General features: G+C 36.2%; 1 protein-coding gene across 5 annotated transcripts in view; it reads left to right on the forward strand.

The window, feature by feature from the left end:
• The window catches only part of LOC100735053 (disintegrin and metalloproteinase domain-containing protein 32), a 125,172-nt gene that overhangs the window by 56,646 nt on the left and 42,033 nt on the right, over positions 1-26,493 (forward strand). For 4 of the 5 annotated variants that reach the window (XR_010044355.1, XM_063239653.1, XM_063239655.1 and 1 more), the window contains exons 10-12: positions 4,956-5,037; positions 11,302-11,438; positions 25,415-25,592. Coding sequence is in view for 4 of the 5 variants with exons in the window: in XM_063239653.1 (XP_063095723.1) it covers positions 4,956-5,037; positions 11,302-11,438; positions 25,415-25,592 (397 nt within the window). In the remaining variant the exon portion in view is untranslated. The remainder of the gene's footprint in view (positions 1-4,955; positions 5,038-11,301; positions 11,439-25,414; positions 25,593-26,493) is intronic. The other variant, XM_063239654.1, reaches the window with a different exon arrangement.

The raw sequence follows: 26,493 nt of genomic DNA on the forward strand, positions 1-26,493 counted from the left end.
TCAGTTTGTAATTTCAGAGCCTACATACTTAACACTAAATAAAGATGAGTTTTATCTAATGAACTTTATATTTTGATTTTAAGTTTAATCAAGTTTGATAACTTTACTTACAGTATTTTATCCTCATAAATTTTCAGCATTACTTTTAAATGTTAGTTTTATAAGGACAAATTATTGTTTTATATTTCTAATCACGTTCCTATTAGATTTGTTACTGATAATAAGCCAAGATTTTTAAACATACCTAATGTATTCTCTCTGTATATATCTGTGGTAGTTACTTTTCTGTTGTTGCTGAGACAAAATACCTGATGCCTAAAATTAAGAAAGAAAGGTTTATTTAGCTCACAGTTTACACAGGTTTCAGTCCCTAATCAGTTGGTTGCAAAGCAGGGTGGATGGTTGAAGGGCGGCAGTTCTGGTGGTAGAAGACAGCAAAAGTAACAAGAGTAAAAGGGGGAACAAAGCTGTTTTGCTCCCTTACACTGTACACAGGCTAGCCACCCTGGGCACTTACAGCATCCCTGTCAAAACAGGGAGAGACCCTTTAACCACACCCAAAATGCAAGAGTAAAAAAGGAAAAGCTAGAAATGTGGACACATAGAAAATGTAAAAACATCCTCTTGCACTGGCTGAGGTTGTTTACCAAGCGAGGACCCTGGCCTCCTGCTGAGTTACTTCCTTAAACTTCTCAAGTTGACACAATGAAGCGAACATTGCAACCTTCTAGTGGATAAACAGCCTCCTGGAGCATGTCCTCAACACACAGAATGTATAACTGCTGAGTCAGTTAGTTAAGCTTCTAAACTTCTAAAGTGGGCACATTGTATCAATAATTACAATATATGTGTATGTTAAAGGTGGCAGGTGATATTTGCCTTTGCATGTGAGAAATTAATCTTTTCTTAGCATATCAGCCACTGTTACTCTTCATTTTTGGCAGTCCGATGGGCCTAAATTAATGTCATTAACATTTTGATTTACTTTTTTCTGATGACTAGTGGATTTACACATCTTTTAATGTGCTTTTGGTCATTTGCATCTGTTATTCTGTATTGCCCTTTTATGGCATTTGACTTTCTGCTTTTAATTTGTAAGTATGTACTGAATCTTTAGATTTTGTTTAGCCATATGAGAAATTATTTTTCTACACCTATAGATTTTTTGTCTTGCTACGTGAAAACATTTTTACATTTTCTGTGTCTACATTTCTAGAGTTTCCTTTTTTACTCTTGCATTTTGTGTGTGGTTAAAGGGTCTCTCCCTGTTTTAACAGAGATGATGTAGGTGCCCAGGGTGACTAGCCTGTGTACAATGTAAGGGAGGAAATTTTATTTGTTTTATATTTTAGTTTGCTAATTTTTAATTTTTAATAAAATTCATCTTTATAGTACGTTTTAATACAGTATTCAGGTATTAATTTTTTATATATAAGATGGATGTAGTTATCTTTTTTGATATGTAGAGCGCCACTTTTCCCACAAGTATCATAAGCACATGTGTAAAACATTTGTCTGCACCCATAAACAACCTGTTAAAGTTATTACAGGTCTTAAAGTGAACCTGCGTGACAGTTTGGAAGAACTAAATTATTTACAGTGTTGAATATTCTATGTGTGCATATTATGTTATATTGCAATGAATAATTATGGTAAATTCCTGAATCGTTGAAAAAAATTCTCTAGGTTTCTTGCAGTTTTCTGCAGAGATCATATACATAATATTGATATTTATTTCTAGGTTGAGATATGTGTTACTGCAAAAAGTATCTTAATGTTCTAATATACGTTTGAAGATACACAACCATGCAACTAATTTTCATGACTACTAAGTGCAGTTTTTCAATTAATAGACTTCTCAGAGCCGTTTTAGTTTGCAAGTGAATAAACAGAAGGCAGGAAGAGGTTCTGCACATTGTCTCTCCCCAGTCCCTGCAATTTCACATCATTGTTAACACTGTGTTGCATAAATATATTCTAAAATTATAGTAAATTATATGTTGAAATTGTCTTATTTTCCAGGCATGTGCATATTATTTGAAAACTATGATAGTTTTATTTCTTTGTATCTAATGCTTAGGCTATTCTTTGCCTTAGTTGTTTTGCTAAGAATGCTAAAATTATGGTAGACCCAGATTGTGGTCACCAGTGTCTTTTTGTCATTCTTGACCCAAAACTTAAGAATGATACATGTGATGCAGCTGGTATAAGTCATTAATCAAATCTAGGCATTGTTTTTCTTTGTACTTTTTCTGTTGTAAAAGATTTTTAAAATCATGAATAAATATGGGTGTAGCACTCACAAAATCTCCTTGTCCTCCTTTGCTAAAGATGAGGATATTTACCAAGTAAGAACTCACTCGGGCTACCTGCTGAGTCTCTGGGTTAAACTTCTAAACTGCTCAAGCTGCCCCAGTGTCTCAGCCATAACACATAGTAAATGTATTTCTCATGGGGAATTTTATGTGCGGTAAAGTGGCTTGATGCTTTCTTACACCCTCTGGATCTTCTCACCTTGACTTCTCCAGGGGTCATCCCTAGACCCCCTTAACATCTCCAAAAATCTGTCTGTTTCCTATCACCTATCTTTTATTTTGATCTTTAAATTATTTCTATTTTGGATTTTTCACATGAGAGAAAGCATATTATACTTGACCTGTGTCTGATTTATTTCAGTTACTGTTATTGACTCAAGATGTATCCATTTGCCTACAAGTGACTCTGAGGTGTAGGGAGTAGGTAGCGATTTTTTTTTTTTTCACATTCTGTAGGTTTTCACTTTATTGTTTTCTGCACTGAGCAGTAGCTTTTAGATACAATTCTAGTTGTTGAGTTTTTGATGTTAATTCTGCGCCATTGGGGTTCTGGTCAGAACATATTTACATATGGTTATGTCTGCATGAGCTTTTCCTATTTTACCTTCCATCAGACTCAGATTTCAGCGGTATCTTTGCAGGATCTTGAAGGAACACTGTGCTCAGAGCAGCCTGGAGTTGGGGTGGGCCGTGTGGTTAGGCAGCTTTCTAGTTCTGTCCAAGACCCTCTCTGGAGAGTGTGCCTCGGACTTTCTAGGCTAAAGGCAGATGCGCTTGCCCCACCCCATGGTCCTTGGAGACCTGGATACACTGCTTTCCTAAACCGAGCATGGCTGGTTAGAGACCCCACGCTGCTCAACAGATTGTCTAAGAGGTTGGGATGACCATCCTGCTGCTTCTAGGAAGCCAGGCATGTGTAGTCAGATGACATATACAGCCAGAGCTGCAGGTGAGCTGGGCTCTTCTCCTGGGGAACATCTGCTGTGTGGATTCCCTGGCAGCTATTCAAAATGGGCTCAGAGCCTGTCGACCTGTCCAGTAGCAACTGCTGCTGTATCTCTCACCATTCCTGGAGACAGCTAGGGGACCTTCTTACCTTTTTTCTGGTGAGCAAGGCCTGTCTTGGTTCAAAACTGCTCTTCACTGTCAAGATAAGAGGATAGATGCTTTGCACTTGGCTTGTTTTTTAAAGCAGGTGTTTCTGTCTCCGTGCTCTGTTGCACCACCACTGTAGCCCAGGGTGGTGCCTCAAGCCCTGGCACAGAGCAGCCGCTGTGTTTTGCGTGTGCTGCTGTTGCATGCGGTGAAGAGCGCCAGGACCTCCAGTCAGTTGCCTGCGAATCCTACAGTAGGACAATGGGGTTGTGCATAAGTAATGTGAGATAATTATGTTTCTGGAGGAGAGGCAGAGGAAAGGGACAGGAGTATGTTACAGGATGGTCAAATTAGATGCTGGGCAGAAGCAGTTGGGCCTATTTAATAGTATGAAGAGAAAGGAGGGCAAGTATTCCAATTTATGGGAAAAATGTACTTAGAATCAGGAAACAATGTTTTCATTCTTTTCAGTTTCACTTATAGTCAGACATGGGGCGGAACCTTTGAGGGAAAAGGAAACCATAAGTGAATAAGTAAACAGCAGACCTGGACAGCTAATTTGAGTGCAGTAGGCACGTAAGAGCTATGATTGTTGCTGTCAGAAGTATGTGTAGCTTTAGCAGATTTGTAAAGAGAGACAGTTGTTAAAACATTTGTTGCAGGACTGACTTTGGAGAAAGAGTGTAAAATATATTTAGACACTGAAACAGCATTTGATGTCAGATTCTGTTATATACTGTTAGTAAACTGTTAGAAGCAAATGGAATGTGAGGGAGGTGTGCATAGATTTAAATAGTAATAGAGTCAGAGTAAAGGCAGATGTGGGACAGACAGGCCTTGTGAAGTGGAGCACGAGGAGCACGTGACAGACTCAGCTGCAGCCTTGGACGCATCTGGGACCTGTGCGTGGGCAGGGCTGCAAGGGTGCGTGCTGTCTGGGGGTGTCGCAGGCTCAGTGTTTCAGACCAGCTTCACACCCTGCAGTAACTTTCATGAATCCTCCACCTCTAGAGAGAGACCTGTATTTTCCAGCTGATGTTTGATTTATTTACTATAGAAACTTACTATTTATTTTAGTAGTTTGTATAAAGCTCTGAGTATAGTGTTACTAGATGTGGACTTATGTAGGCTCTTAAAGCTGCATATTAATATTTTATAATAGTTATTCCTATGAGAAACTGTTGAGTTTTTCTACATGAAGGTGGCACATTCTTATCCATGCATTAAAACTTCGTTGGTATCTTTCAAGAGCATGTTTTTGATCAAAATGTTTGAACAAAGCCTTTGACAAGGTTAACCAGATGTAATGAGATACTTAGATACTCAAATACTTAGCTCAGTTGAATATGTTTAAAAATGAAGAGTATTCAATATACTTTAGTTAAGAATATCTTCTAAATTTGAAATAATTAAGGACAAATTGAAAGATTATGCCTCAGTACACTTAAGTTTAACATGTTATGAGCCAAAGACTTAAATTAGCAGAAATTCTCACATTTAGATGGTTCATTAAAATTAATTCTAAATGTGTGTTTATTTATTTAGTTACAGAGAGCATCCAGATTATGTGGGAATGACATTTCCTGGAAAGATGTGTACTAACAATTATTCTGTAGGAGTTGTACTGGTATGTAATTACTTAATCTCTTTTTAAAGACATTAATGCCTTCAAAAATTACTTGAGTTAGCATGTATTTTATGCTGTTTGCTTTTAGAAATTGCATTTAGTTTCCATTACCATTTAAATTTTGTAGTATGTGAAAGGAATAATATTTTATAGAAGTGTCATATGCAGTCAGCTATATTTGGAAGTTAAAATGAGAGTAAAAATATAAATACACATGCATTCCTCAATATATAGAATAGTATATCGTGAAAAATTATTTTTTCTAATTTTATGGAAAAAAGGTAAAACAAAACGTAACAAAGTAATAAGAAATAGCAGTAGTCCATACATTCATATTATCTTTAAAGTGGTTACTCAGGGTTTAAGATATGGACATAACATTGTTTCCTGTCAGTCTTAGCACAAACTTTCACTTTGAGTGAATGGCACTAACAGTATAATGGACTTGCATTTTCCCCTTTCCCCAGCTTTCTTTTCCCCTTTCACTCATCTAGTCTCTTTTTCCTTTTGAACAATGTCTCCCCATTTCACAATATCTATATTTACTCTTTCAGTTTTTCACACTCGGGAGACAATATGTTGTTTACACATGTGAGTTTGATTTATTTAACTTATCAGTATGGACTCAGATTACATCCATTTACCTATAGAGGTCTCAAGTTTATCTTTTTAATGGCTGAGTAGTACTCCATTGTATAACAGTACCACATCTTTGTTATCCAAAGATGGGTAACATCTTTTTTTTTTTTTAATTTATAGAGAAAAAGAAAAAACAGAAAAAGAGTACAAGTAATACAAAATTTAAAAAATAAACAGTAAGAAATCACTAGTTAATAGATTACATATTCTCATCTTAGAAATAGTTGTTCAAGTTACAAAATTGAAGCATGTATAGTGGACTTTCAAACAGTGAGACTGCAAACAGTTTTGTTCAATGATCCAAAAAACACTCAGTAATATGGTTATCTATCTTATACACGTAAACATATATGCAGTTATAACCTTTAGAGCACTTTCTTGATGGATAACATCTTGGTTGATGGCCATTTTGGTTGTTTCCAAGATTCGCCTACTACAGATTGTGCTGCTATTAACATGTGCTGCTAAAAACATCTTTGTGATACGATGTTTTTAATTTTTCTGGGAAGATACTTAGAAAGGAAATAGCTGTGTGAAATGGGACCTCTAATCCGAGTATTTATAGAAATCTTCATGCTGATTTCACAGTGGTTGCACCAGTCTACACTACCACCGACAGGGGAGAAGGGTTTCTTTTTCCCCCTTACCCCCTCCAGCATTTGTTATTGGTTGATTTCTTGATAATAGCCATTCATTCTGGAGTGAGAAGGAATCTCAGTGTTGTTTTAATTTGTATTTGTCAGATGACTAGTGATGTTGAGCATATTTTCATACATTTATTTTCCATTTGTATTTCTTTGTCTAGGAAGTGTGTATTCATCTCAGATGCCCATTTTTGGATAGGGTCTTTGATTTGGGGAGGGATCTGATTTTTTTAAATATTTGTATGTTCTAGATATAAGTTCTTTTTCTGAGGGACATTTGGATAAAATTTTTTCCCACTCTGTGAGTTGTCTCTTCATTCTGTTTGTGATTTATTTTTCTTTGAAAAAGCTTTTTCAAGATGAGATACTAATTGTTGATTCTTTGAAGTACTTGTGCAGTCTGGGTTTTGTTCACGAAGTTTCTGCCTATACTGATGTCTTAAAGATTTCTACCTACTTTCTCTTCCAGTGGATTTAATGTTTCTGTTTTAATATCTAGATCTTTGATCCATTTTGACTTTAATTTAGTGCCTCATGATAGACTGGGTCTAACTTTAATCTTCAGCATGTAGTGAGTCAGTTTTTCCCACACCATTTACTGGAGAGGATGTCTTTCTTCCAGTGAACATGATTGCCTCCTTTGTCAAAGATAAGGCGGCTGAGTGTGTTTGCAGTTGTGTCTGCATCTTACAATCTGTTCCACTCGTCCTCAGATCTGTTTTTTTGCCAGCACCACTTCCACTACTCCTCTCTAATATAGTTCTGGAAACACTAGCCAAAGCAGTTAGACAAACAGAAAATAAAAGGAATAATGAAAGGAATGGAAGAAGTTAAAATATCATTATTTTTAGGTGACTTGATACTCTACATAGAAGGGCCCAGAAACTGCACCAAAAGATTTCTAAATTTAATAATCAAATTTAGTAGCTTAGCTGGATACAAAAATCAGCACTCAGACATCAATAGCATTCCTGGACACAAATGAAATATTCACTGAGAAACAAATTAGGGAAATCACATCTTTTGTAGTAGTATCCAAAAAATGAAATATTTCAAAATCACTCTAACAAAGGAAGTAAAGGATCTATATATTGAAAATTACAGTACTCTGAAAAAGGGGATTGAAAAGGATATCTTCCCTTGCTCTTGGATAGGAAGAACCAACATAGTGAAAATGATCCTTCTCCCAAAACTATTATATAGATCTAATGCAATCCTGATCAGAATACCATTAGCATACCTTACAGAACTAGAGAAAATATTTCTAAAATTCATCTTAATCCAGAAGAGACCTAGAATAGCAAAGGTAATCCTAGGCAGCAAAGGCAAGTGCAGGGGGCATCACCATCCCTGATTTGAAATTATACTATAAAGCTACTGTGATAAAATCAGTGTGGTACTGGAAAAAATACTTTTAAGAAAATTTCTACAAGTAAAATAATATCTTGCTTGTAGGTATAAAGCTATCAAAACATTGTTACAGGTAAAATAGCTGCAGTATAAAAATAATGAAAAATCCTTTATACTATTTCAAACTTCTTAAACATAGTGATTTAAGAACACTTTTTCCCTTTCTTTTTGTTGCTAGAGACAGAATCTTGCTGTGTAATTTAGGCGGGTCTCGAACTCACTGTGTGGCTCAGGCTGCCCTTGAACTCCTAGCGCTCTTCCTGTCCGGCCTCTTCGGTGCTGGAATTACAGGCGTGCATCACCATCCCTGGTTTAAGGGGCCTGATGACATTATTTATATCTTTGCTTTTTAAATTAATACATGTTAACATTGTATGATGTATACAAGATAAATAACTATACTACCAATCTTTGTTCATCACAAACAGGTTTTTTTTCATGGCTGTGTCTTGTAATCTAAACAACTGTTTTGAAGATAGCAATATGCAATCTATTAACCAGTGTTAATCTGTTTTTTGTTTTGAAATTCTATATCATCATTTTTATTTTTTATTTTAAAATAAATTAAAAAAATAAAAATATTATGAAAGGATAGCATGGAAATCGAGGTGTGTATAAAGGAGTTTGAATTAGTGAAGAAAGAAAAAAAGTTGAAAAGTTAAGAACAGTGACATGTACAATAAATTGGAGGTGCTTGTGTTTATGTTCATGTTGGAACTGAGGTGCTGGGGGCAACCAGAAAAAAAAACAAACAAACAGGTGATCAGGCTGTGATACGCGATCTCAGAGATGATGGAGGACTGACAGTTAGTGGTCAGAGGTCTGCTGGCCTGTCCTGGAGTAAAGATTTAGAAATGAGTGACTGAAGCAGGGTTTGGAGTAAAGTCAGGAAGAGACGAAGAGTGAGACAACACAAAGGAGGTATGTTTACATTTCTGTAAAACCATGAGAAGTTTGGAGAATAATGAAGTAGAGGGACATGTTATACAAAATATCAAAACTGATAAAGCTTTCTCTGTCTTTATAATAAAAATACACAGATAGATAAATAGAACAGTGGTGCAGAACAGAGTTCACAAATAGAAAATTGTGTACGCATGTGGTGTTTTTCTTTTCTATTTCTTTTAACAGTGAATTTGTGGTACACTCTTTAATAGATGGTCTTTTTGACAAATGAAATTTTCCTGTGACCTGAAGCTATTCAAAAAGTGATACTTAGGTAACCCACATTAAACTTAGGAAATTCTGCTTATAAAAAAAATGAGAAAGTGAAAAGATGAACCAAACAGTAAAAAAATATTTGCAGTGCATGACTGAAGATGACTAAAGGTCAAGTACACGATGTGCTGCTATGAATCAATAAAAAGGAAGAAAGGCTGTCACAATAGAAACATGGACAAGATGCTTAAAGAAACGTTTCACAGAAAGGTGTAGCCAGTTTGCAGAAAAACGAGTACAGCCTGAAACCACAGTAATAAGTGAAATAAATCCAACCCTCAAATTTAAATACATCACATGATCGCTCTTATCCGAGAAGCTCAAAATATAAGTAAATTACAGAGAAAAGTACAAGGGAGGGAGTTACCAAGAAATCTTCTTGAGTCCTTGGCCAGCCAGCCCACCTTTTTGACTGTCCATGAATCGGTACCTCAAGCTATCTCTGCTTTTAAGTAACGTGAACAGCAGAGGTATTGCTGGAACTTACGCTGGTTTTTTTTTCCTTTTTGGTATGGGTGACTCATTATATCACTCAGTCTGGCCTCAGACTCGCAGTGTTTTACCTTAGCCTTCCAAGTAACTGACATGCACGACCGTGTCTGACTTCTACCGTCTCAGCTGAATGAGGCTAAAGCAGCCACTTCTGCCACTGCTAGTGTGTGTTGCTGGCCCACTTGTAGACTGACCCACCTCTTTACCATGGAATTCAATTCAGTGCACAAAGAGAAACTGATTGTGGGAGAGACAGCGAAAGGTACATTATTCCCTGGGAGTTTGAGGCCCTGTCGTGTGGAGTTGGTCTTCTGTTCCTAAACCTTTCTGTAGAGTATTGCTGTGAGCATGCAGTTTCGTGTTATGTGGATCAGATAACATCTACCTCAGGGTGAGACATTCTGATAAAAGTGATATAGTGTCTCATAGTTAAGCTTTTAACCTTTACTGGACCAAGTGTCAAGACATGAGTCTTTTTATAGACTACCTGGCACGTTATTCAGGAAGTGTGTCCACATGGCATATGTTGCCTCTAATATCCAAATAAGGCCACCAAACCTGTACATCCTATTTTGTTTAGTTACCTATATAAAGTGCATAGAGTTGTGTCTGACTTCAGAAGAGATACCCTGATACGTCCCAGATCACTGCACCCCTAACACCGGACCATTCCGGAGGGTTGCTGAAGTGTTGCATTCATCTCCTTTCCAGCATGCATGACCTTTACTAAAACCTTTATGATCCTTGCTGCTTCCTGTGTACTAGGTCTAGAAAACATACTGTTACCATCTCAGTGGAGCCAACATGGTATGCTATGGGCTATAAAGACAATCAAATTTTCTCTGACTTACATTGTCATGGAAAGAAAAAAAGAATTGACATAGCCATAAGCTAAGGCATAACACTGCGATACTTACTGATCCCGTGTGACTGCTCCTTGGTTGAGGTCAAGCTACTTTTGGCTGTTTTTACTCATGATGAATTTTAAAAAGGGGGAATTACTAGACTAGTTGCTGCCTACCTGTTGCTGGAGGTTATGTTGATTTATCCAATGAGATTGCCATATTGGAAATCTCCAAAGTGATTACCATCACCACAAGATTAAGTTTGCAGCAATTTTTAAGTCACTCTTCATCTTTAACTTAGCTTTTATACTAGACTAACATGTGTGTTAAATGATGCTGTTATGCAGAGTGTTAATCTTACGGTTGCAGACTTTAGTGGTGGCGGTAGGCTATGTAGTGCTCAGGGATGCTATATTACTTTTGATTCAGCAATTTGGGAGCAGTTACTGGGACTCTGTATGGCCCTCAACAGCATAACTCTTGCTCCACTTGTTAGGAGCCCAATGTGAGGATTTTGCTAGTATTTACATTTGCTAATACATACATTTTCAGAATTTGGATAATAATAATAGTGTGGATTTGCAATTTGTTTGGATTTACTGTTAAGATGATCTTGAAACAAGATCCTTTAGATGACATGGACTCAATAGGTTTGAATTTTTGCAAGTTGACTGCAAATATTTATTATCATAACTGATTTAGAAACATAATGAAAGTTATGGTCCATTTGGCTATTAGATTATGGTCTGATAAGAATTTCTTCATCAAATTAGCCCTTTTACTCTTTATATAGTTATGGTTTTATCTAGATGTTCAATTTTAAATTATTCAGAAGTCTGATGCTGACTTAAATCAGTAAAATGCTATATGTAGAACTTCAGCTTCTCACTTGCTCAAAGAATCATATCTCTCTATCTTTGGTTAAAAATAAAAATATTAATAATTTGTAGAAGTATTATTTTTACTATCATTCAATGAAATGACTTTCTTTTGAATTTCCCTTGATACCATTATAGTATTCCAAGGAAATGACTTTGGAGGCGTTTTCCGTTATTGTAATACAGATGCTGGGCCTCAGTCTGGGAATAGCATATGATGATCCAGTAAAATGTCGGTGTTCAGAAGCCACCTGTGTAATGACTCCAAAAGCCATGTAAGTTTTTTAAATGATTTATTTATTGGTTATATTTATTTTGCTTACAATGTAGTTTTATAGATGTAAGTGCATCAAGTTAGCTACTAAATATACATATCATTTTAAATTGTAAGAGTAGTATATACTATGATAGACTGTTAAAGTCAAGCAATAAAACATATTAAATTTATAACATACATTACCAAAAGAATTTTCCTTGAGGTTTATGTTATTAAAGCACTTGCTATCTTTAAAAATATAGTACAGGTCATAACAAGTGGTATTTTTGTGAATAGTAAGACTTTTTGGTTTTGGTTTTAGATTATTTTGATGCAGGAAATTGACTTCCAAAGGACATTAGGTCTTAGTTGGAGAACAGTTTCAAACATAAAATATCTGTGTAACTTTGCACAAATAAATTGATGTTGGTTAGACTTATTTATCTCATCTTTAAATGTCGAATATTGTCTAATGCTTCTTCACCATGTATTGAGATGACTTCATGCTTTTAATGTTTGATTCCATTTCTGTAGTTTGTTTATTGATTTGCACATTTGAATCATCTTTGCTTCCCTGGATTAAAACTAACTTGATCATAGTATGTGATCTTTATAATGCATTGCCAAATTCAATTTGCAAGTATTTTGTTAAGGGTTCTTGTATTCATGTTCATCGAGAATATTGGTCTATAGTTTTTTCTTGTCTGTTTTTTCTATTAAGCTGATGGTGGACTCTGTCTTGGTTACTTTTCTCTCTTTGTTGAGACAAAAATACCTGACACCCAAAATTAGGGAAGGAAAAATTTACTTACCTTACAGTTTTGGAGGTTTCAGTCCACATTCAGCTGGCTCCAAGGCAGGGTAGATGGCACAGGGGAAGCCATTCATGGCAACTGCGAGAGACAAGGGCAGGAAAAACGGGCAAAAGGGGAAGCATGCCTCCCTCCCTCCCGCATACTGTGTGTTGCCTGCGCGCTGGCACCTGCAGCACTCACCACCCATCCCAGCGCTAGACAAGGAGCTAATCACGAACACTGGATTCAGCCACCTCCATGACTGCATGAGGTTTGGACTGGAGACCCAGACCCGTACTATAACAGACTCCTAGAGCGAATCTGAAAGCATTCTTTCCTTTTCTATTTACAGAATACTTTAAGACACAATAGTGAGTTAGTTCTTTAAAGGTTTGGTAACATGTGCCAGAGAACCAGGCTGTCTCTCAGCTTTTCTTTGTCAGGAGACATTTTATGATTACCTTTATAATTGCGTATTATTGATCTGTATAGGTTTTTAAACATTCTTTTCAATTTTGGTAGATAATATGTCTAGAAATAGTCCAGTCTTTTCTAGATTCTCTGATTTATTAGACTATAGGTTTTCAAATTAGTCCATAGTGACCCTCTTTCTGGTGCTGATTTTAGTATCTTCCTGTTAATCTCCAGTTGTATTAATTGGGGTCTTCTCTCTCATCCTTTCAGTCAGTTTGTCTAATGTATTATCAGTCTTGCATTTATTAGGGTTGGCATTTCAAAGAATTAGCTTTCTTTCATTGAGACTGCATGTAATTATTGTAGTCTATTTCATTAATTTCAGCTCTTTATTATTTCTTTCCTTCTGTTGGGTTTGATTAGTTCTTGTTTTCTTACCCTTGAAAGGCACTGTTCAGTTATCTGCTTGATCTCTCTCTCGTTTTTTGATGCATCTCCCTGTAGCTGTCTTTGCCACATATCCTGGAGATAGTGGTATGTCCTATTTGTATTTTCATTTCACTGCAGGATTTTTAAAATATCTCTCCTAAGTTTTTTCAATTAAAAGTAAATTTGATTATTTAAAAGTAAATTATTTTTATAGTTTATATATTTTCTCATATTTTTGATTTCTAGTTCATTCTACTGTGACCTGAGGCGATGTAAGAGACTATGTCTGTTTTGTATCTGTTAAGGTTTGCTTTATGGTCTAGACTCCAATCTATTTTCAAGAATGTTTTATGAGCAGCTAAGAAGAGAGCATGTTTTGCAGTTTTTGAATGGAATGTTCTGTAAATATCTGTTAGTTTCATTTGATATATGGGATGGTTTAACTCTGGTACTTTGATATTTAAATATGGATGACTTATATTGAGAGCAGAGTCTGCTATAATTAGGTGTTTTGTTTTGTTTTGTAGCAGGGATTAAACTCATGACCTCATGCCTGCCAGGCAGGAACTTATGCCACTGAGCTAAATCCCTGGCCTGGGGTCTGCTATTATTGTATTGGCATCTGCATGTTCCTTAATGTTAAGTAATGTTTGTTTTAAGGCTTTGAAGACACTAATAGGTACTATATATTTACTTGTGATTGTTATATCTTCTGGGTGGACTGTTCCCTTTACCAGTATGTGGTATCTTTCTTGGTTTCTTCTAGTTTTTCCTTCAGGGTTGCTTTGTCAGAAATGAGTATAGCTATTCGTGCTTGCTATCAGATTCTGTTACATGGAATATAATTTTCTGCTTTTCACTTTCAATCTGTGAATATATTTGCTAGTGAAATATATTTCTTGCAAGCAGCAAAGAATTTGGTCTAGTTTGCTTCCCAGTCTGTCTTTTCATTGGAAGAGTAAGGCCATTTACATTCAAAGTTACTATGCAAAGACATACCCAGTTCTCATTTTTTACTGCTTAATTCTTTCTTAATTCTCATTACCTTCTCTTTCTCTTCTGTATGTAGGGTTGCTTTACGTATCTTTTCAATACTGGGTTAGTAGTCACGAGTTTCTTTAGTTTATGCTTTTTTTTTTTTTTTTTTTTTTTTTTTATTTAAGAGGAAAAAGAGAAAAACACAAAACAAACCAAAGCGGCGTAAGGGTACACGCAATACAGAACTACAAAACAAAACAAATCAAAACAAAACAAAAAACCATAACAGTAAGAAATTACCTGCTAGTAGATTACACACTATTTTCTTGAAAATAGTTCCTCAAATCACAGTATCAAAGAACACAAGGTGGACATTCAAACAGGGAGACTGCAAACAGCTGTGTTCAATGTTCCAAAAACATTGATAAAGTCAGCTATTTAACACCCCCAAACACACTTGCTGTTATATCCGTTAGAGCTCCTTTTCTTTTTTTTTTTTTCCCCTCTCTTTTTTACAACAAAATTTACACATCTTGGATTTTATTACTCCTTAGTGCTTATTACTTTCTTTGGGGGGGGGGAAGAATACAGTCAAATATGGCAAAACAAAGCTGTCAGTCAATACCAAGGATAGACATAGCACATGGTGTAGAACAGAGTACAAGTTTATCATCAATGGTTATCAACGTTGTCCCTTGTTTCCTTAAAAAGAATTGTCTATCTTATTAGATATTATAAAGTTGGACAAAACAGTAGAGAACAAGACCAATAAAACTTAGGCGTTGTAAATATTACAGGACTTCCAAAGAAGACAATAGTCAAACCAGAATGGGTATCTTAGTGAATCTTATTGTCTTCAAAGTAGTTGCCTATGTCTTCAAACTTGATACTATCATATAGAATGGAACAGAGTCTAATCAGTCAAAACAAGATCGTGGGAGTACTACAGGACTTCAAAACAAGTTAATAGGAAATCGAAAAGAGTTACTATTTATATATCCTAATTTTTTTGAATTTTTTCTTTAATTAAGACAAACATAAGAAATGACTAAATAATTTTTTTTTGAAACAATAAGGGGTAGATTGAGATAAAACAGGACATAACAATATAACAATAGAGGTCACAGCATGACTGTTTCAATAACCTAGTACTTCACCACCTTATAACCTGACTTAATAGTAGTTACCATAGTGTCTTTTTCCTTGAAATATTTGGGTAAAACTTCATATACTCTAGCTTCAAATATTTTCATATCAAGAAGCCCAGAATAAAGCCTTTCTAATTAATGAGTGAAAACTTTATAAGGCTTCAAGGCCACCTAATGGGGAATCATGATTACCACATATTTTTATATATTTGAATCATTACTTACATTAGGGAAACTATTCGGTATTCACACATGCGAGATTGATTTATTTCACTTATGAGTATGGTCTCAAGCTGTGCCCATTTATTGATAAATATCTCAATGTGATCCTTCTTTATAGCTGAATAATACTCCATTGTATAGAAATACCACAACTTTTTTATCCATTCCTCAGTTGATGGACACTTGGGTTGTTTCCAAGATCTGGCGATTACAAATTGTGCTGCTATAAACATAGGTGCACATATATCACTGTGGTATGATGCTTTCAGTTCTTCTGGGAATATGCCTAGAAGTGGAATAGCTGGAATAAATGGGATTTCCAGTGCCAACTTTTTGAGAAATCTCCAGACAGATCTCCACAAAGGCTGTACCAGTCTACACTCCCACCAGCAGTGCAGGAGAGTTCCTTTTTCCCCACAGCCTCTCCAGCATTTGTTGTCGGTTTTCTTGATCCTGGCCATTCTTTCAGGAGTGAGATGGTATCTCAGTGTGGTTTTAATTTGCATTTCTCTAATGACCAATGATGATGAGCATTTTTTCATGTATTTATTTGCCATTTGCATTTCTTCATCTGAGAATTGCATATTCATCTCAGATGCCCATTTTTGGATTGGATCTTTGAATTTCGGAGGTCTGAGTTTCTTTAATTCTTTATATGTTTTAGACAAGAGGCCCTTGTCTGAGAGAGAGTTCACTAAAATCTTTTCCCAGTTTGTGGGTTTTCTTTTCACTAAGCTGGAGATTTCTTTTGACATGCAGAAACTTTTTAATAAGAAGTGGTCCCAGTTATTGATTCTGGGAAGTATTTCCCATGCGGTTTGAGTCCTGTTCATGAATTCTTTACCTACTCCTATGTCTCCAAGGTTTCTACCTATTTTGTCTTCCAATAGATTTAGTGTTTCTGTTTTAATATTCAGATCTTTGACCCATTTACATTTTAATTTAGTACATGGTGATAGACATGGGTCTAGCTTTAGTTTTCGGCAAATGGAGAGCCAGTTTTTCCAGCACCATTTATTAAAGAGACTGTCGTTCTTCCAGTGAACCTGCTTGGCTCCTTTATCAAAAATAAGGTGGTTGAGTGTGTTCGTAGTTGTGGTTGTATCTTCTAATCTATTCCACTGATCTTCAGCTCTGTTTTGATTCCAATACCATGTTGATTTTACTACTGTTGCTTTGTAGTATAACTTCAAGTCAGGGATTGTGATGCCTCCTGCTTTGTCTTTGCTGCTTAGAATTGCCTTTGCGATTCTAGGTCTCTTCTGGTTCCAGATAAAATTTAGGAGTGATTTCTCTAGATCTATAAGGTATGTTGATGGTATTTCTATTGGGATTGCATTGAATCTGTATAACAGTTTTGGGAGAATGGCCATTTTCACAATGTTTGTTCTTCCTATCCATGAGCAAGGGATGTCTTTCCATTTTCTGAGATCATCTTCAATTTCCTTTTTCAGTGTATTATAATTTTCACTGTATAAGTCTTTCACTTCTTTCGTAAGAGTAATTCCTAAATATTTCATTTTTTTGCTTGCTAATGTGAATAGTCCAGTTTCTCTTATTTCCCTCTCTGTAATTTTGTTGTTCGTGTATAGGAATGCTATTGATTTCTGAGTATTGATTTTGTATCCAGCCACATTACTGAATTTATTTATTGTATCTAAGAGTATTTCAATGGAGTTTAGGGGGTCTTCTATGTAGAGTATCATGTCATCTGCAAACAATGATAATTTAACTTCTTCTTTTCCTATCTTTACCCCTTTTATTTCTCTTTCTTGCCTAATTGCTCTGGCTAGTACTTCCAGTACTATATTAAATAGGAGTGGTGATAAAGGACATCCTTGTCTTGTACCCGATTTTAAAGTAAAGGCTTTCAATTTTTGGCCATTTAGTATGATGCTGGCTGTTGGTTTGTCATAAATGGCCTTTATTATATTGAGGTAAAGACCATTTATTCCAATTTTCTGTAAAGTTCTTATCATGAATAAGTGTTGGACCTTATCGAAGGCTTTTTCTGCATCTAGCTCCAAACATAGAAGGGGATTTTCAACAGATCCTGAGGAAGCTTTCAAGTAACACTTGAAACACAGAAATATAGGAAAATGACAAAACGAAAGACCAAATTACAACCTCAAACCTCCAGCCCATCTCAAGAAACCCTAGGAGCGATGTATATAGAAGAAAATATATCCCATCCACCTCATATATCGGACACAATAGCCACTGAAATTGACAAGCAACTCCAGGAAGCTTTAAAGAAATTCAAACTCGAAATAATCTCCCAGATAAAAGAAGAAATGATAAAAGAAATGAAAGAGATTCTAAATATATCTAAAGAAAACACAGATAAAAAATTGGAGGAACTAAACAAAAAGATAGAATCCCTAGACGAGCAATATAAGAAACAAACAGAATACATAATGCAGATGCACAGAGATATACAGGAAATAAAAAACTCCACTGAAAGTTGTAAAAACCGCCTTAATGAAAGTGAAGATAGAATTTCAGACCTTGAAGACAGGATTGCAGCTAGTGAACAGGAAAGGAAAGATCTTTTGAAAATAACAAGGAACCAGGAAACAACAATTCAACAACTGCAAGACGATGCAAAGAAGAATAACATAAGAATGATAGGGATTAATGAAAGAGAGGGAGACAACATGAAGGATGTCAGGAGGATATTTAGAGAAGTAATAGCTGCAAATTTCCCAAGCATGAGATCAGAAACTGACATCAGGATCAGTGAAGCATATAGAACTCCAAACAGTCATAACCAAAATAAAACTACACCCAGACATATAATAGTCACCATCCCAGAAATCCAACACAAGAATAGATTATTAAAAGCTGTCAGAGAGAAAAGACAAATCACTTATAAAGGAAAACCTATCAGAATCACAGCAGACTTCTCAGCACAAACGATAAAGTCAAGAAGAGCATGGAGTGAAGTATTCCAGATCCTAAAGCAAAATGATTTCCAACCAAGACTGATATATCCTGCAAAACTATCATTCAAAATAGATGGTGCAATACGATACTTCCACGACAAAGAACAGCTGAAGAACTTCATGAACACCAAACCAACCCTGCAAAAAATATTGAAAGACAGTTTAGATACACAAAGGAAAAAACCACTAAGCAAAGCAAATAATTAAACAGAACCGAAAGATAAAGATGCAACAGCAGAGAGATAACATTCCTACAATTAACCAGCATTTAACAGTAATAACCATTAATGTAAATGGTCTCAATGCACCAATCAAAAGAAACAGACTAGCAGAATGGATCAAGAAACAAAATCCAACCATATGCTGTTTACAGGAAACCCATCTAACCCAGAAAGATACTCACAGACTGAAAGTCAAAGGATGGAAAACAATTCTTCATGCAGCAGGAATCCAAAAAAAGGCAGGAGTAGCCATTCTGTTTGCAGACAACGTGAACTTTAAACCAACAATGACCATAAAGGACAAAGAAGGTCACTACATACTCGTAAGGGGAAAACTCCAAGAGGAAGAGATAACTATCTTAAATATATACGCACCGAACTCCAGAGCACCCAGTTATATAAAACAATTATTAACAGAAATGAAAACTCAAATTATCAGTAACACAATTGTAACAGGAGACCTTAATACACCACTGACACCAAGGGACAGATCAACCAGACAGAAAATGAGCAAAGAAATAACAGAACTGAATCACACCTGTGAACAAATGGGTTTGATAGACATATACAGAATGTTCCACCCAACAACATCAGAATACACATTCTTCTCAGCAGTACATGGATCATTTTCTAAAATAGACCATATATTAGCTCACAGAACATATTTAAGCAAATGCAAAAGAGTTGAAATCATCCCTTGCATATTATCGGATCATAGCGCTCTGAAATTAGAAATTAATGACAAAGGATACTGCAAAAATTCCGCAAACACATGGAAACTAAATAACACACTCTTGAGTAATCAGTGGGTCACAGAAGAAATTAAAGAAGAAATTAAACAATACCTAAAAGAAAATGAAAATGCAGATACAACTTACCGGAATCTGTGGGATGCAATGAAAGCCGTTCTGAGAGGAAAATTTATTGCACTGAGTTCCCACATCAGGAAAACAGAACGAATACAAGTAAATAACTTGATGCTACACCTCAAACAGCTAGAAAAAGAAGAGCAAGTCAAGCCCAAAGCCAAAAGAAGAGAGGAAATTATAAGAATCAGAGCAGAAATCAATGCAATAGAGACTAAGAAAACAATCCAAAGAATCAACGAATCAAAGAGTTGGTTCTTTGAAAGAATAAATAAAATCGATAAGCCCCTAGCCAACCTTATTAAAAAAAGGAAAGAAAAAGCTCAAATTCATGCAATAAGAAATGAAAAAGGAGAAATCACTACAGACCCAATAGAAATACAGAGGATCATCAACACCTATTTCGAAAACCTCTACTCTCAAAAGTTTGATAACACAGAAGAAATAGACAGATTCTTAGAAGCATATGAAGTACCAAAGCTAGATCAAGAGGATATAAAACTGTTGAATAACCCAATCTCTGCTAATGAAATTGAGAATGTAATTGGGTCCTTGCCCACCAAGAAGAGCCCAGGCCCAGATGGATTCACTGCAGAATTCTACAAGAAATATAAAGAAGACCTAATGCCGACACTCCTCAAACTATTCAATGAAATTGAAAGGGAAGCAATCCTTCCTAAGTCATTCCTGGAAGCAAATATTACTCTAGTACCAAAACCTGAGAAAGACCCAACTATAAAAGAGAACTATAGACCGATCTCCCTAATGAACACAGATGCAAAAATCCTCAATAAAATATTGGCAAATAGGATCCAGCAAATCATCAAGAAGATTATACACCATGACCAGGTGGGATTCATCCCAGGAATGCAAGGATGGTTCAACATACGCAAATCAATAAATGTAATCCACCATATCAATAAAGCCAAAAATAAGAATCACATGATCATCTTTAGTTTATGCTTACCTTTATCTTTTCTTTAACTTTGAAGCATAGCTCTTCTGAATATATTAATATATGTTTGCAGTTATTCGTTTTTAGGGCTTGAATACATCATTCTTTTCTCTGCAGGCCTTTTGAGTACTTCTAGAGAAGTCTGCAATTATTCTAATGGGTTCTCATTTGTGATTGTCTTGGCATTTTTCTCTTGCAGCTGTCAAAGAAATAAATAGAGAAAGTAAGAAAGAAAGAGTGAGCGAGCAGGGTGTGGTGGCTCCTACCTGTAATCCTGCAGCTTGGGAGGCTGAAGCAAGAGGATCAGCATGAGTTTAAGGCCGGCCTGGGCTACGAAGTGAGTTCCAGGCCAACCTGAACTACATAGTGAGACTTTGTCTCAAAAAGACAAAAAAACCCAAAATCCATTAGAATTATAAAGGCAAATGAAATGAGGTAAAACTAACATCCAAAACAAACAAGAAAAGGAATCTGGAGAATAAGATAAGAACATAATAGGAAAAGGAAGAAAACAAAAACAAATTTCACATTGTATATATGCACTCATGTTCATAGCAGCACAATTTGTAATAGCTAAATCTTGGAAACAACCAAGATGCCTATTAACCTCAGAGTTGATGAAAAACATGTGGTATTTTATATAATGGAATAGTACTCCTATAAAAGGAGTAATAAAATCCAAAATGGATAATTGCTACTATAAAAAAGAGAGGAAAAGAAAGTCCTCTAAAGGATATAATTGCATGTATGTTTAAATGTGTAGGACTGACAACCATATTACTAAGTTTTTGTTGGATCATTGAACAGAACTGTTTGCAGTCTCCTGTTTGAATGTCCACTTTGTATGCCTTAATTTTATAACTTGAACAACTATTTGTAAGAGGACAGTATGTAACTTACCAACTAGTGATTTCTTACTGTATTTTTGAAATTATGTATTATTTCTACCCTTCTGTTTTGTTTTTTTTCTCTTTAAATAAAATTTAAAAAAAAACAAAAACAACTCCAAAAATCAAAAGATAAAGAAGAAAAAAATCCAAAAAACTTAAATAAAATTAGGCAAAATTATTCCAATAAAAAATCAATAAATACATTAAGAAAAGAAAATAAAGAAAAGTATGAAAGAGAAGTGGAAATAAGAAACTAAGTAAAACCAAAAGAAAGTCCAAAAAATGTTTCCACACCTAGCTATTTGGATGGGAAAAGTATTATTGGAATCTACTGGATATGCAGGGCAGGGGGCTGTTTGTTGACCGAGTTCCAGGAAGGGCCAGTGTGTTTGCACACCACACGGCTGTGTGAATGCTGCCTCCTCCCTTGCCTGGGTCACTTGGCTGGGTAGTCAGTGGTATGTTATGCTTCTCAAGTCTGTCTTCTCAGCAGAAGCTTAGTGATTTTATCCTCTTACACCATGAGCTACTGCTGTCCCCAAAATATCATGTGGTGTATGGATGGTTGAGATGCCCCACTTGCTCCCGAGGCTCTCCCCTAATGACACTGGGGCATATCCATGTCCAACAGACACCCAGCGCTGTACACGTTTTGGGGCTGTGTGGGTAAAGCAAACAGAGAACTGAGTCTAGTGCTGGGAGGGGGCTGGAAGGGAAGCCAAGCAATCTGCTGGACTTGGGTCTGGCAGTTTCATACCTTGCCACATCAGAAAGCCACACCTGGCAGACCTAGGTCCTTGCAAGAGAGCCTGATAACACTGACCGCCAAGACCTCCAGAGCCTGAGTTTCCTGCTTCTTAAACTTCTCGCAGAGACTGAGATGGCCCTTATCCTCTCCCTGACTCTCTCCCTTAGCTGTCTCTCCTCCCAGTCACTGCAGCAGGGTGTCTCCAGGGATCCTGACGTGTGGCATGGTCCGTAAACTTTGATCCCCAGAACAGCTCAGTCTCAAACAACAAACCCTTCTCAAATCCAGTCATACCTTCCAAGATGCGGTAAGCTCAGTAATGGATTTCTTCTCTTAACGCTAGCCTGCCATGAGAGGATGGTCACTTCACAAACAACTATCTCACTGGATTTGCACCTCACGGTAACTTTGGGTTTCCTCCATGGTCTAGTGCTTCCTATTGTTGATCAGTGGGATTGAAGGCCCTCTGGAGCCTTACCTTGTAATGCAGAATCCGTTCCCTTTCCCCATTAGACGGGGTTAAGGTTGTGGACTGCTTAGTTCTTTTTTTTTTCCTGCGTTGTCTCTGTGTTTTGTTTTGTCTTTTTGTACCGGGAATTGAACTCGTGACCTCGTGCTTGCCAGGTACGTGCTTGTGCTGCTGAGCTAAACCCCACTCTCCACAGTGTTTAGCTTTCCTGTTGGGCCTTTCTTGATTCTCAGAGGTCTTCTTTGCTTTTCCTTGCTGAACAGCTATTTGTCAGTTGTCATCATTCCGGGTTGCAGAGAGGTTATGAACTTCTGGCAGCTTCTGCTCTGCTACCTTGGTATCTAAAGGCATTGCGTTTTAAAAAATATTCTCTCTTCACAGTTACTGCTAAGTACCACTTTTTAAACATTAACTTTTGGATTTTAAAAATAGATTCTAATCTCAAGCATATATAGTTATAATTTGTATATAATCATGTAGTTAATTCTGAATTATGTCTAAAAAGAATATCATAATATGCATATACATACAAGTGTGTCTATGGATATATATTTATATCACTCTATCTACATTGATAAATGGAATATGTATATATCATAAAACTGAAAATTAAGGTTCATTTGTACATTTAGCTATCTGATAAGTGTGTTAAAATATTTTGTGTAGGTCATTCAGTCTAATATTAATGATAATAATATTAATAAAATTTTACATTGTTCTTATTAGGTGTTGGAAACTGTTCCAAACACTTTAAATTTAGTAACTTACTGTTTTTGATTCCTACCATCTCCCTATAGGGCAGTTCCAGTTATACCTATTTTTATATATGAGAAGCTGCAATGTAAAACAGATAAAGACAGTTTGTGGCTGAACTGTTTTGAATCTGGGGGTAATAAAACCTCTAGATTTTTATAGTATGTTATATTTCAAAATACTGTCATATATAATCGGCAATATCTCACTAATCTCCTGTAATGTACTTTGGGGGAGGATTATCTTAGTTTTCACAAAATCTAACAATATCACATATGTATAGATCTTTTGCATTTCTGTAAGACATATATTATTTTATGTTAGCTCCTGAAGAAATCATGATAGTCAAATGTTATTCTTTCCATTTTATGTGTTCAAAGAAACCCGCTGGAGTACAAAAATCCTAAGAGACTATAAAGCTAATGCACACCTAAATAGTGGCCAAATTCACCCATCACCAATACTGTAAAGGTTTATTACTGTAAGCCAGAGAGGTGAACTGAGGCCTTCCCTTGTTTAATGTTTAATTTTCACTGTAACCCTATGATGTAAATGTGTAATATTCTCAACCAAATGAAATGAAATTATAGAGGAAAATGGTAGAAGATAGGAAGATTCTGAGAGAAAAACAACTTATTTCAGTTAACACTTTGTCTCAAGATGCATTCAGTGTCCTACAAATGACTCAGCATAACTTTTATATACATATAAATATATCATGATATATATCATGATTTATATTTGCTTTCCTTTATCCATTCATTTGTTGAAGGTCATGTAGACTGCGTGCATATTTTATCTATTGTGAATTGTGCTACTTTAAGCCACTGCATACCACTGTAGTAGGATGCCTTTAACTATTTCAGGGAGATATCCCGAAGAGATACAGCTCTGTCAAATGGAATTCTTTCCTTATATTTAGAAATGTTTTGCGCTGTGATCTCAGTGAATAAATTTTATTCTAACTTCTCCTAACTCCTGTAATACTTAGGGTGCTTTTCTTTTTTTTAGTCTTCTAGTAGTTGTTTGATCTGGTTTCCATGGTGTTTTGTGGTTCTTAAGGTATTTCTGAGTGCATGATCTGTAACTCAGCCTTATCTTTAGATTGTGACAGCCCTGCCCCACCATTGGTGGTTTTTGCACTCTTTGCTTCCCCTAGGGGTGCCCATGGGGAGTCCCTGCCCACCACGTGATTCTCTAGCCCAGCCTTTCTCAGGGTCCTAATCTGAGGATGCTTTTTCCTGGGAGCATGTCGTGTGCTGCATTCTGTCTTCCAGGGAGAGGGTGGCTGCTTGGCAGGAGCCCTGAGCAGGGCTGCTCTGCGGTTTCCCTGTGGCCATCCTGCCGCTGCACTGCTGTGCTTCCTTCGGGCTGAGGGCCTTTCTCCAGACAGCGTGTTCCTGGGTCTGCACTGTACGTGGTGGGAGCCGAAGCAGCTGTGCTCATCCTCTAAGTGCTCTTGGTCCTGGAGTCCATCTGGGAGGCTTCTCCTTCGGGTCCCTTTCCTGCGTTTGGATTTTTTGTCTCCTTCTGTGAGCACCTGTAGATTCTGTTGAGCATTTCTGAGTGTTGTGCAAGCGCTGCTGGCTCTTATCACCATGACGGAAAGAACACCACTTCAGTTTCTGTAAAGTTACAAGGACCACACCAAGATCCCTGGTTAGAGGTGCTGGTCAGTTGTACAAGTATACAAAATATTAGGCTCATAATAGGTATTCACTAAGTGTTTTCTTTTTCTCTTTGTTGTTTTTAATCTGTACTCAGACATCCTTTGAAAGCATTCCAATAAGTTATCTTGACTAGTGTCACACAAATTTAACTATATAATATTTTAATAATTGTACAGTTTTTCTGAGATCTTTGAGGAAGTTCTGGACTAACTACAATATAATCTGTTCAATAAAGTGAGTTGTTGAGTGTAAATTTTTAAGTGAAGCCTTTTTTATTTCATTACTTACTTTTAGATTGCTTTTTATACTATTGATTTGTACCTAATTTTGTTTTAATAAAGTCATGTTTTCTAGTGAATGAAGCCACGTGACTTCCTCAGGAACTATTACAATATTAGGTACATGTGTTATTGTCTATGAAACGAAACATAAAATATATTACTTATAACTTCAGAGGTATATTGACAATGACATTATATGAGTTTACTTTTAGACAATCCGTTGGTGCAAAGACTTTTAGCAATTGCAGTTTGAGTGATTTTAGAAGTTTCATTTCAAAAGTGGGTGCCAGATGTCTTCAGAATAAACCACAGATGCAAAGAAATCCCAGACCAATATGTGGAAACCGCCTAGTAGAAGGAAATGAAATCTGTGATTGTGGTACTGAACAAGTAAGTCTGATAACTAGGAAAAAAGATTAACAACTTTATTGTTTTTCATAATTCCTATGCACTTTAAATATGATTTTTAAAAATCATTTTATTTAAATAAATTTAAATAATTCTTATGCACTTTAAATATGACTTAGTATTGTGCAGAACAGTGGAAGATGAATCAATTTGAAACATAAACCAGAAAATAGTATCTAGGTTTTATAGGTTGCAGCTTTAATTGTCAAAGTTCCTCTTCTCATTGCTGAGACAAAATACCCAACACTCAAAATTAAGAGAGGAATGGTTTATATATCTCATAGTTTGTAAGTTTTCAGTTCACAGGGCAGCATGGCAAAGGAACATCTCGGGAGAAACAGTTCATAGTAGGCAGAAAGCTACTCTCCCTTAAGGCATGTAGCACTCGCACCCTTAATCCCAGCACTGTACCATGATTCAGTCACACACTCCAGATCCGGCCGTCTTTGAAAATCCCCACCTATGGCCATATGAGGCCTTGGCAGGACATCTAGGCACAAACCATATAACAGTTATGAACAAGTTTAAAATGTAGCACAGAATTCATCTAGAGAATACGCTGTTGGGATCTAGACTAACCTGTTGTATTCCCAACAAAATGGGTAGCATGGTGGTGGTGTCTGTTAGTACTGCAGACAGAACAGTGGGTGGGTTTGATCACTCCCTTGACAGGGAAACCATTAAAACACAATGCATGGAAAAGGATCACAGGACAGTGTTTCTACATAATTCAGTATTTTCAGTGACACTAGAAATATTATAAATTTCTTTGATTACAAGATAGGAATGATACTATGGTTTTTTAGATATAAGGATCTGAATTACTTGGATATGTATCACATTGTTTTAAATCCTATGTTTTGCCATCTGTAGAATACGTTCT

This window comes from Cavia porcellus, unplaced genomic scaffold, assembly GCF_034190915.1.
Source record: "Cavia porcellus strain 051 isolate PalLab524CR breed Dunkin Hartley unplaced genomic scaffold, mCavPor4.1 scaffold_29, whole genome shotgun sequence".
Lineage (NCBI taxonomy): Eukaryota > Metazoa > Chordata > Mammalia > Rodentia > Caviidae > Cavia > Cavia porcellus.